This window comes from Corvus hawaiiensis, chromosome 25 (assembly GCF_020740725.1).
Source record: "Corvus hawaiiensis isolate bCorHaw1 chromosome 25, bCorHaw1.pri.cur, whole genome shotgun sequence".
NCBI lineage: Eukaryota > Metazoa > Chordata > Aves > Passeriformes > Corvidae > Corvus > Corvus hawaiiensis.
The window spans coordinates 4121801-4134300 of NC_063237.1; the positions used below are offsets into that span (position 1 = coordinate 4121801).

The window sequence follows — 12500 nt, forward strand, 5'->3', positions numbered from 1 at the left end:
CCCCCCCCCCCCCCCCCCCCCCCGTTGCCACGGCAACCGCGAAGGACGCCGGCCGCACCTACCAAGCGCGGGGCCGGCGGGGGGAGAACGGTCCCGCCCCCCCGCGGGGACTGTGGTAGCGCCCGGGGGCAGCCACTTTCCCCTGAAAAATGGAATTGTTTCCATTGAGATATGGAATTATTTCCATTGAAAAACGGAAAACGCAGGGGATTTTATCTCATTCGATATTCAAACCCCATTTTCCACCAGTTTTTCGTACTTCCAGTGAGAAATAATAGGCTCGAATGTGATTTATTTAATGAGATTCGTGAGATTTACAGTGTCCAGTTCTGGGCTTCTCGGTGCAGGGAGGTGCTGGAGGGGATCCAGTGGAAGCCAAAGGGATGATGAGGGGTCTGGAGCATCTGTCTTATGAGGAGAGACTGTCTGGGGAAGACAAGACTGAAAGAGGGTCTCATCAACCCATACAAATATATCCAAGGGGTGCCAGAGAATGGTCCCAGACTCTTTAGTGGTGCCAGTGACAGGATGAGGAGCAACGGCCATAAAATAAAACACAAGTTACACCTCAACACGAGGAAGAACTTTTTTCCATGAGGGTGGCAGAGCCCTGGAGCAGCTGCCCAGGGAGGCTTTGGATTCTCCCTGTCTGGAGCCATCTGGACACATCTGGACGTGTCCCTGTGTCACCTGCTCCAGGTGAGCCTGCCTGGGCACGGGGGTTGGACTGGGTGATCTCCAGAGCTCCCTTCCCACCCCAGCTGTTCTGTGAGTCTGCAAATGATAAAAATCATTGTGCTCCACATTTCCTTTATTTTAGGGATCTGCTTTTACCCTTCTGGAACAGGAAAGGTTCCCTGGGATGGTGTGGCAGAGCTCTGTGGCTGTCAGGTCCTGGGGAACTCGCAGCTCTGCTGCTGACCTCATTCCAGGATTTGGGCAGTCCCACGTGGAACATCCTCTGCACATCTGAAGACTTCACAGAATCATAAAATCATTCACTAATTTGGGTTGGACTTCTGGTTTTTATAACCCTTTGGACATCAGGCAGCTTCTCAGCTGGGTTAAATCCAGCTGGAAGTCCAGGTTTGGGGTCACAGGAAGGAAATAAAAGCCACAGTTGGTTTGTAGGATTCCCTGCTCAGTCCCATGGTCACAGAGGAGGCGACCAAAGCAACACATAAATATCTTCATTTGGGCCTGGATGTCTTCACAGGACCCTGATTGCCGTGGGGTTGGTGAGCTGTTTCTGGCAGTGGTTGTAAAATCCCCTGAGGGTTACAGGTGAACCAGTCCAGGTTTCCAGGAGCACCAGTCCCATCTGCCTGTCCTGCTGGGTAACCAAACCAGCCCCAGGTGGCTTTGGGCTGGAGGGCAGCTCTTTGTCCTTCTGCTCCTTGAAATCAAGATCCCTGAAAACTTGAACACAAATATCAGGAAACTGCAGTTTCCTGCACGTTTTCCATTGTTAGATATCTGTCTCTCTTCCACACCTGAACATTTTCTCACTTATTGCCATGTTTTTGTCGCCTGGATTCTTCTCTGTGGTTTCCAGATTCTTCTCTGGGGTTTCCACATATCCTTCTGTTACATATTGCGTGTTGGATTTGGGATTGACAGCTAAAACAAAGCAATTATTTATTATTTATTATTTATTATTTATTATTTATTGTTATAATTTATTATTTATTATTTATGGTTGCCACCTGCTCTGGCCATGGTCAGCAGCACTTAATTAAAACAAGGATTAACTTATGTTGATTAAAGCTTTTTACCTTGCCCGTTCTTCTCATGGCCCGGACTGTCTTCGTTAGATCTGGATTTATAACTCTCAAGTGTCTGCTCTGAAACATCATTTTCTGTAGAAAAACCAAATTTAATTATGAGAACGAGATTTTTTTCCCCCATGATTCTTTCTCACCCTCTGCTTTGAGCATAAAAATCCTGAGAGAATGGTTATAAAGTGGGGGTTCCACCAGCCTGACCACCTCAGAGATGGGCTTGGGACAACAATTCCAAGGTCAGGCTTGGACAGGGCCATCCCTCACCTCTCTTCCACACTCCGTGGGCTTTCTTCAGCTTCACCATGAAGAGCAGGACAATGATGAGCAGCACGAAAATCAGGGCAGCCACCAGGACTGGCAGCAGGAGATTCTTCTCCTTCTTTAGGATGCCTTTGGATTTGGGATTTTGCTCTGTAACAGAGGTTTGTGTTGTTAAACGTCCTGGTGATTAAGACAAGAATGATATCACCTGGATGAACATGGTGAGACAGCAGAATTCACCTTTTTGGACTTCATTTTAGGATGTGAGGTCAAGTTTTTTATGGCATGAACAAGAAAAACTGATTGAACTCAGCAGCCTTGTGCTCTGGCACAGGAAACAGTAAAATTTAGCTTTTATTTTTTAGATGATACAAATGGTTGTGTCTCTGTGGTCTCCCCCAGGATCAGAGGATTAACCTGTCACAAGATTTGGAGGGGGTTTGTGGCCAGAGAGACCCAGGAAGCTCATGGCAGGTTTGGAAGCTCATGAAAGTGTTTGTACCGAGGGTGAGGGTGGAAATCGCAGTCACGTTTTCACATGGTGCTGGCACCTCTGTCCTGGGAGGTTCCTCTTCTGTGGCATTTCCACTGGCTGCTGTTTCAGTCCCTGGAGGAAGGGAAAGGAGAACAATATTTCTCTGGAGGGATGTTCAAGAAGTGCTCATTTCCCCAGCAGCTTCAGGCCGCCAGGTGCTGCCCTTGACTCCAGGTCTGTGCTCACTTCCCTGACTCTGTGTTTAACTTTATTCTGAAGCTCACCCAAGCTTTATGAACAGCAAATCCTCAGTCTCGAACACATTGTTAGAGAAACAATTAAAACCAAGCTGAGCTTGGTCATTTGGGGCTTTCCCTGGGCATCGGTTTGCTCCTCTTGCCTGAAAAACCAGCCATGAGCAGAAATCCTCCTGCTTAAAGCAAATATTTTGGTATTCATGTCCTTGACTACTCCTTTACTAACAAGCCCTGTCCCTTGCCACCACCCCCTGTGTCTGATGAGGTAAATTCTTACCACTGAAACCCCCAGAACTCGATGAACCTCCCAATTCTTCTGCTGTTGTCGTTTCTTCAGGCCCTGTGCAGACAAAGAGGTGAGCTCAGATTTCTTATGGACACAGACAATACATCCTTCTGTGTAATTATATACATAACATATATAGAGTATAATTAACTTGTGATTTGCAAAGCTGAGATGCTGGGGTGTGCTGTGTGTACCAAACCTTTGCATTAATAAGAGATTTTCCTTTCCTTTTCGCACGTGGTAAAAGCCACAGAATTCCAGGCTGGTTTGGGTTGGAAGGGACCTTAAAACCCCTCTGGTTCCATCCTCTCTGGAAAGATTCAGGCTCCCTTTCCATGCATGTTCATCAACACACGTGTCAGGATTTATCAGCCGAGGGTTTATCAGGATGGATTCATTTTGTGCTGTTTGTAACCACTGAAATATCACTTTCAAACCAATATAAACAAAGAGTTTGTGCATTTCTAAAGCAGCAGTTGATTTGTCACTGCAGGGCCTGTCGTGCTAAGCAGGTGCAAAACTCTTGGTGGGGTTTTGGCCAATTTATTTGGGCTGTGGAGCTTTTAATTGTGCTGGAAAAAAACTCCCGAGTTCAGGAAGTACAGCCTGGTGCAAGCAGGGATGAAGAATTGTTGCACAGTGCCATCTAGTGCAGCCTACCCAGAGCATCCCAGCCGGGCTCCCACCCTGCTGCTGATCCTGATCCTCATCCTGTCCTTCTTCCTCCAAGGAGGGAGATTTTGGCTTCTTGCACGGCTGGGAAGTTGAAGGAACAAGCGGGAAGTGCTGTGCTCTGTGTCCCACACTTTTCTGGGGCGAGGGATGTAACTCCGTGCCTGGCAGCTTGTCTGTGTTTGTCATTTTGGGTTTGATAAATTCGGGTAGCTGAGACCAAACTCACCATTCGATGTGACATCTGTGGGGGTTTGCTGGGCTGGTGGTGCTGAGCTGGGAACTGCTGGATCCTCTGGGGCTGCAGAAGGGCTGGGAACTGCTGGAACTTTTGGGGATGCAGAAGGGCTGGGAACTGCTGGATCCTCTGGGGCTGCAGAAGGGCTGGGAACTGCTGGATCCTCTGGGGCTGCAGAAGGGCTGGGAACTGCTGGAACTTCTGGGGATGCAGAAGGGCTGGGAACTGCTGGAACTTCTGGGGATGCAGAAGGGCTGGGAACTGCTGGAACTTCTGGAGATGCAGAAGGGCTGGGAACTGCTGGATCCTCTGGGGAACTGGAAGCTCCTGGGTTCTCTGAAGGGCTGGGAACTTCTGCGTCCTCTGAAAGTCTGGTTGGTTGTTTGGATCCTAAAGAACCCCCCCAAACATGACAAGAAATCAGAAGAGGCTTTGCCACTGAGCAGATCCTTGAAAAATGACCCCGCCCCGCTCCGTGCTCTGGGTTGTTTGGGTTCTCTGTCTGATCAGGGGTCACATTTACTGTCCCATCCTCCCACCCTCAGCTTTCCTGTCCTTGGAATGTATTCGATGCTCTGAAATGAGCAGTACAATGAAACACTTTGCTCTGGGGAGCTTGGGGCAGGTGCTGCTGCTCAGATCTGCCACCGAGGAACAACTCCAAACTCATTTTGCCCCAGGTTCCTCATTTAAAAGCAGATCCCACACAGGGGGCAGCAGACTCTGGGCTTCTGTGTGTATCTGCCTAATTTTTACCACCTCAGGGCAGTAAAATGGGACAGGCAGAGCTGGAGGAGCTGCAGTACCCGTGCTGGGCAGGTCCTGGAAGTGGAGAGATGCTATCAGCCTCTCTCCCCTCAGTGCAGGGTGCTGGATGATGCAGCTGGCTGTCACTTTGGGGCTGTAGCTGAGGACTCTCAGGGTGCTGCTTGTGCTCCATTTCTTCCCATCAGCTCCCAGCTGGTGCCTGGTGTCACCTGCACACCCGTTGGGAGAAACAATGTGAGGACTTTCTAGTCCAGAGCAAGAAATAAAAGCATTTATGTAACCCTGAAATCCTGTTCTCCATCCTTGCTGCAGTGCAGGTTTGACTCCTCCCCTTTTCCAGCTGGGGGAAGTTGAACACGAGGATTCCCTGCCTTGCCAGAAGGAGTTAGGGAGAGTCTGGTGTGATTCCCAGTCGTCCAGGTAATACTGATGATATGGGAAAATAAAATTGTATTTCATGTGACCAGAGATGTGTTTGAACAGCTCTGGTGGAGAGGGAAGTGTTTTGGATTTACCTGAAGTGCACAAATATTTCTGTTTATAATGCAGAGGTTCTGATGCTTCCCCTTGCTCTGTTACCCTTTAAATGAAAGAAACCCCTGATTTCCAAATGAACCTTTACAGATCAGCATTTCTCAGCCCTCTTTTCCACCCCCAGCAGGGCCCTGAAACAGCTCCAAAAGGATTTCAGAGTGGTTTTGCTGGGAAGGAAATCATCTTTGTCAGCACCAGCTCAGTAATTACAGCTGGTTTGCCCCTGCTGAGCCCTGGTGGAACTGAGGTGTTGCCAGTAATTAAGATTTATTAGCTGTTTTCTGATTAGTGTAAATATTTGCAGCAAGTGATTAAAGCTGGGAATGGAAGGGAGAGGAAGGAGAGTTACTCCAGGCCTTCCAAAAATGGAGAAAAACACATGCAGAAAGTTTGAGAAATAGTGGATTAGGACAATTATTTTTTATCTTTCAAACAATTAAATCTGTGTCGGCCACCTCTTCATGCAAACATTGCTGCTCTGAAAGCCAGCCCCAGATAAACCAACCCAGCAGACACAGCTCAGGCCCTGTGGGGCTTTCCTGCGGGGTGTGAGGCGACAGCTCAGGTATTTTCTCAGCTCCAAAGGCAAGGAGGAGATAAAGGTAAGGAGAGGTTTTTGTTAAAATGTTGGAGAAATGCGTTGCTGGCCTGAAGGAGGTGTTCAGTGTCTGAACTGTGCGTTGTGATGTTGCAAATAATTCACTTTATCAGGGTGCTTTCAGGCTTGGGGAACGCCCTGGATTTAGAAAAACGCTGGGAGAAACAGATATAAAAAATCAGGGGGGACACACTGAGGTTTTTACAACTTCCCAGCTGGTATTCCCCAGGCCCTCACCCTCACACACAGCCCAGCCCTTCCCAAGCACAGGCAGGAGCTCAGGACCTGCTTTTCCAACACCTGTGCACTGCTCTAGAGCACCTTTTCTGCACTAATACCCGTGTGTCTGCCAACCTGATTTCTTTTTATTACTAACTCTAATTTCTATCTATATTCAGGCCAGAAAACACAACTCTCTGTTGTTTTCTAGAGCTCTTATTTAAAAATAAACCATCTTGGGGCAGGGGAGGTTACAGGTTCAGCTTTAAATATGTTGCTTGGTGATGCAAAACACAAGTAAGAGCTTGTTGATGTGTGAAATAAAGGACATTTGCATCTGGGAGTGTTTTTCTCACATTTTGATACAGACGTGCACTGGAGCTGATAAGGCAGTGATTTTTAGAATAATGCTATTTATAGCACTATTAGAATGGCAGTTTTTGGTGTATCAGGTTAAAGGAGAATAAAGGCAGCTGGGGCTTTGAAAATTGTGGTTACAGGATTTGGGGTTTATTTTATCTCACTGAAATTTCGTGCTGAGGTTCCAGGATTTTGGGTTCATTTCATCCCAGTGGAATTCAGCGCTGAGGTTCCAGGATTTTGGGTTCATTTCATCCCAGTGGAATTCAGCGCTGAGGTTCCAGGGGTTTGGGGTTCATTTTATCCCACTGGAATTTCATGCTGAGATTCCAGGGGTTTGGGGTTCATTTTATCCCACTGGAATTAATGCTGTTCCCCAGACCTGCACCAAGTTGTAGGGATGAGGGGCAGACCCAGCTGAGGTTTCACCCCCCCGTATTTTTAAACGCCCCAAAACTGATAAAAACAAATTTTAGTGCTCAATCCCTGGGCCTTGAACTCTTACCTGGGAGCTCTATCCCATTGTCCAACAGCCAGGAAATCTGGGGCTGGGGTTTGCATCCCCAGGTGTAGCAAGACAGTTTGACACCTCCTCCTGCATCCTGGGACACTTCCAGTACTGGATGGGAAGGAGCAGCTGCAGCAGGAAGGTTTAGGATCAGTTTAGGGCATTTTCTGCTCATTTTTATGAGCGTTATTGGAGGGGACTGAGCTAAGAGGAGGATGATGTGTTAAGCACCATAAATTTGCATGGGAAAATGCAGGTGTGGATTTGAGGAGCTGGCTCTGTCTGCCCTGCTCCTCTGGAAAACAAATGCAGCAGGTGGGGGAACTTACCCAAAATCTCAACATTCTGGCTCTTCCTTTTGAAGTGCCTGCTGTAGTAGAAGCATCTGTAAACGCCTTCATCCTGCACTGTCATGTTGGACAGCTGGATGGATAATTCATCCCTGGAATAACGGAGCAGTTTGTACCTCTGGTCTCTTAAAACTGCGAGGAAAAGAAAAGCCAGCATGCCATGGGTGTGGGTACAGGAGAGGGAATCAAAGCATGAGGAGAGGTTTTATTTTAGGGCATTTAAAAATTTTTAGTTTTTACTGAAAACATCTCCTAGGACATCTCTGCTCTCCTTTCTCCCTCTTGAATTTCTAGTCTTTATTTCTTTCCTCCTGCTGGATGATTTACAGGGGCCCTCAGGGTCAGCCCAACAAGTCCATGAACTTTTCCCACAACTGCAGCACAGAAAATGCAACTTTCTGCCCTTAAATTGAACTGAAACTGGGGGTTTGTACAACCATCAAGGAGAAAGAGACCTCAAAAACCCAGACCTCAAAAACTCTTTTTATTTTCATTTTTTTTTTGGCTGGGGTTTTGTGAAATACAGAGCTGGAAGGAAATCACAGCAATTTATGGATTAAATATGAAAGGATTTTGAGACCACCATGATGTAAGGCTCATAACTGCCTTGTCATATTTGTAGGCAAGACTGGAGGGAACTGATTCCCAAAGTGGTTCATTGGAGAAGCAACGTGACAGAGGCTCCCGGTGGTGACTCAGATGAAGAATGAAAACCTCCATGTGCAGGGTCAGGTTTGGTTTCTCCCTAAACACAGTTGTTTTTCTTTTGTATTGCAAGAGAGTATCCAGAGAGCCTGAACTTCTCCAGGATCCAAATGATTTGGGAACTCCAGTCCTTGTGGGTGTTGCTCCTATGGATCCCCAGTTCCTTCCCTACCCCTAATAAATTGCCTCCCTCTATGGCGTAAAATACTGGGAACATAAATATGTGTGAAAAAAGAGACATAACTGATGGAGAGGTGATTTCCTCCAAGGTCTTGTTAGTAAATAATCAGATTATTTGGCTGCAACAGGGGAGAGGAACTCCTCCCACAGCCTGCTGTGGATTTTGGGAGCTTGGATGTCCCAGCAGCACAGGGTGGGTTGCAGTAGCCCCATTTCCCACATGGGTTAGCCCCATTCCCCACAGGGGCTCAGCACTGCGTCGTTTTGGATCCCATCTGAACCGAATTCCCGTGCATTGCACCGGGAGTGCTGAATTTGGGATCCTGGATTGCACAGGCCCCGTTACACACAGGGCTGAGCTATTTCACATTGCTAATGAGCACTCAGCCCATTTATTCTTGTAACTAAGTAGGAAAAGAGCTCCTCATGACATTTTCTGTTTAGAAATATTGGCAATATTTATGGGAAACACCATAAATTGGGCTGGTTTGGTGTGGGTGGCAAGAGCTGCTGGCTGTGATTCCTGCAGCAGCCTCAGAGGACCCTCAGCTCCTGGGCAGTTTCCATGGGAGCTGGGTACCCCATTTGGTACTTTATTATTATTATCATTAAAATCTAAAGGATTTCACAAGGAATATTGATTAGATGCAAAGGGGGAAGGCCAAGGCACTCCTCATCCTGCAGAGCTGTCGAATTTGGACCAAGAGGAGGAGACAGGACAGAGACGTGAGGTGGAGGGAAGAGGAGGGGAATGCAGAAATTGCAACTTTGGCTGTGCCAGCACATCTTAAAATCACTGCTTTTTCCCCAAAATCTCCTCCTGATGCACTGCATCGAATTCCCTGAGTGGAAGAGTGCCCAGGGCTGTGAGGAACATCCACTCTCGTCTCCCTTAAAGCCACAAGTGCCTTCTGTGCTGATCTCTGGGTGCTGCTGCGAACTCCAGCTCTTTCCTGGGAGCTCTGCTGCCAGACCCCTCCTGGGAGTTTCCATTTCAGCAGGAAATGATTTACCAGGACTTCTCTTGTGCTGGGAAGGGGCTGGAGCTCAAACCACCCCCTGAGGGAAGGAGTCACCCTGGCCAGGGTGGCAGCGGGGACAGCCCAGTGCCCCCAGCCCCGGTGGAAAGTGACACCACGCTGGGGTTTCACACTTACCCTGCTGAGCGTTGAGGAAAATGGTGAAACCGTGAGGGTTTAACCACTGCAGGGTAGAGTTGCTGTCGCTGAGGGTGCTGAAGGTGCAATGTAGGTTTAGGTTTTCTCCCTCCTTCAGAGACACAGTGTCACTGGCAGCCCCTGGAAACCCCCCTGCCATGCACCAGGGGGAAAAACAAGTGGGAAATTGTGACATGGAGCAAAGCACCGATGCTTGGCACAGAGTAATGTGCCGATTTTCCTTTTTTTCAAGGGTTTTTCTCTAGTTGTACATTGCCAGGATGGTTGTAGGGATATAAGCAAATCACTGTCATTGGACAGGTCTGTGTGGCAAAGGTTTGGGATTGTCACCTGCCAGCATGACCAGTTTTAGTTATTAAACCAGTTTTAGTTATTAGCCAATGAAATATTTCATTATTAGCCAGTAAAGAACTGATAGCAGACCCGTTTCATGCACTCCCTCCCTGTATTTAAACACAAACATTCAATTTTCAATTATTCCATTATTATAACTAAATAATATTTAAGGTCCCTTCCAACCCAAACCATTCTCTGATTTTATGTCCAATTCTGGAGCTGTTGACCCTGATTTGCTCAGTGTGTGACTGAGCAGTGAATGCTTTTCCAGCACCTCTAAAAATGAGGCTTTTTTTATTCAGAAACCATAATGCTACAGCTGCTTGGAAACTTCTTTTGAAAAAAACCAAACCTGGCCCAGCACAGGTTACTAAAATGAAATTTCATTCTCTCTTCTCCCAGTTCATTTCACAGGCAGGCAGTAAAATGTGGTTTTTTTCTCCAGACATTCTGAGACAGATAAAACACTTTGTGAAAACATTTGATGCCCTGGCATGAATTGCCTTCTCCAGACAAAATCCATGCCCTGGAGAATACTAAAAGTGGTGCCTGGGTTGGAGTTCAGTAAATGGACAGCAGGAGAGTTTTGTTTTTCACCCCTGTTTTGTGTGTTTTCATTTGATTTTCCAGGTAGCTGTCGGCTGCCATTTCCCACTGCAGGTTGGGGAAATGAATCTTTCTGGGCTTCGGGGAAGATTTTCGCATTCTTAAAATTTTAAATCCCTCAGAAATGAAGTTTTTTTCGGGCATTTTGCTGATTTTTTTTACTGCTCGAATCAGACTTAGCTCCCTGCAGGACTGCAGCTCCTCATGGGGATTGTGGCTGTGCCTGTCCTTGAGAGGACCTGTGGCAGGAGGTGAGAGTTGTTTGAGAGTTGTTTGAGAGTTGTCTGTGGTTTTCCACAGGCCCCTCGGGTATTTCTGTCCCCGTGATGGTTTCCTGTCACCAACACCAGCGTGGGGTCTGGCAAATCACACCTTTGGAGGTGAGAGCGGCGGGGCTGAGCAAGAAGAGGTGGGGGTGTTGCTTGCTTTTCCAAACCAGCACAGAAATGTAATTTCCATGGGAGACCACTGGAAAATGGGCTTCATTCAGAGCATGACTCACAGGACAGCTCTTCCTGCACGGGGGCTCTGCTCTGCAGCCACTGTGGCCCACGCCAGGACGGTCACTGAGCATGGGAGATGTCCCCCTGCCAGCTCCAGGGATGGGGGCTCTTGCACCATGCGGATCCCACCTGGAAAAGCCACTCTGGCATCAAGTACAGTGATAGATTCACTTTCTCAGCAGGGAAGGACAACAATTTCGTGCTGGAAATTGCAGGTTGCACTGAGCAGAGTGGTTCTACTCTGGTTGCTATTAATGGAGCCCCCAGGAAGTGACAGAGCTCCTTGCACTGAACCTTGCACTCAGAGCATCGGTGCAGAGTTATCTGTGAGGCTGTAGCCCACAGAGCCGCCCTGTTTAATGAGTTATTTTTGTCCTGGCTGCTGACCTGTGAATGGAGCTGAATTAATTCTGGCAGAGGCAGCAGCTACAAATTCATCCTGCAGGAGTCTGTGGCAAAACTGGGGGAGAGGGGTTGTTCTGAGAATTAGCAAATTGTCAGCAAGAACCCTGCAGTGGTTTCTGCTCCTGAGTCTGCCAAGGAGGGAGAGGGAATATTGCTCCAGCACCAGGATCGTGCACTCATTTCTCCTGCAAAGGTCAGGAGTGAAGCCTGCAGGGATCCTGAGTGTGGATTGCTTCTTTGTTCCTTCCCTCCTTGGATCCTTCCCTCTTTGACACAGTCAAATATGAATCTCTCACACTCCCCTGTGCATGAGAGACAGAGGAGGTCGAAATAAGCTGCCTGCTCTAGCAGGAGTGAGGAGATTGAGCATCTAAAGTGCTTTTCTTTTCCAAAGTACTTTGCAAGTGCTCCCTAAATTACTCTGACCTCTATCAGCCTCTTTTTATGCAGTGCATGAACAAAAGCACACTAAGCAGTGACCCTCTGTCCAAATTTAAGGCAGAATCTTTTGATACCCCAATACTTTGCCACCTCAAGCGTGCCACCAGCTGCTGGAGGTGACTCGATCTCACTGATCCTGGGTTTAGGAGTCAGTGAGCTTTAGGAACGGGGTGCCAATATTTCCCTGTCACCCAGAGACCGACAGCACAGCCTTGTGCCCGGTGTGCTGGAGCTCCGGGAGCAGAGTTCTCCGAGCTGGGCTGGAAAGGGGAGCTGGGATGAGACAACCCCCATGGCTTACCTTGCCGCAGGAGCAGAGCCACGCTGAGCAGCACCCCGGGGACGCTCATGCTGTGCTGAGCTCGGGCTGGGCTTCCTCTCTCTGCGGGGCTGCTGCTGCCGCAGGTCCCTTTTCAGCACGGGGGGAGCACATTTACCGTGACTTCATCAGCACCGAGGTCTTGCCCCCTTCCCTCTCTCTCCTCTGTCCACACCTCGTGTTTGTTTCCTCCGTGTTGGCGACTGCTGAGAAACCAGAGACCTCACGGGTCCCTCAGACGGAACTGGTGGGCGACAGGACTGGTGGGCGGACTTTGTCTTGCACCCCTCCAGCTCTGCCTGCCTCAGCTCAGGGAGAGATGCACGGAGAGGGGAAAGGTAAAACATCCGAGAAGTACGGGTTTGGGGTCACCCTGCTGCAGTGATGCCACAGGATTTAATCTCCCTTGGAGGTTGAATTGCCCGGAGGCACCCGGGAAGGGAGCACTCATATGGTGGATGTTGGCAAGGTTGCTTGAAAACCCATTTAAAATCCCTGGATTTAAACAACATCGCTC

At 48.3% G+C, this 12500-nt stretch overlaps 1 protein-coding gene across 1 annotated transcript; it reads right to left on the minus strand.

The window, feature by feature from the left end:
- Window positions 1–272: 272 nt before the first annotated feature.
- On the minus strand, window positions 273–12218 carry CRTAM (cytotoxic and regulatory T cell molecule). The gene is made up of 11 exons (XM_048329042.1): window positions 11966–12218; window positions 9353–9505; window positions 7290–7442; window positions 6958–7089; window positions 4780–4950; window positions 3965–4363; window positions 3055–3117; window positions 2548–2652; window positions 2049–2195; window positions 1776–1859; window positions 273–1620 (listed from the first exon to the last, which is right to left on the minus strand). Exons 1-11 carry the CDS (start codon window positions 12012–12014, stop codon window positions 1469–1471), a joined length of 1608 nt encoding a protein of 535 aa, XP_048184999.1. The 5' UTR covers window positions 12015–12218; the 3' UTR covers window positions 273–1468.
- Window positions 12219–12500: the final 282 nt, after the last annotated feature.

Coding starts and splice junctions, on each gene's coding strand:
- CRTAM (XM_048329042.1), bottom strand. CDS start 12,014: ATGAGCGTCCCCGGGGTGCTGCTCAGCGTGGCTCTGCTCCTGCGGCAA. Junction 4,364..4,779: donor CCAGGACCTGCCCAGCACGG/GTACTGCAGCTC, acceptor GGGGTTCTTTAG/GATCCAAACAACCAACCAGA. Junction 2,653..3,054: donor GAGTTCTGGGGGTTTCAGTG/GTAAGAATTTAC, acceptor CCCTTCCTCCAG/GGACTGAAACAGCAGCCAGT.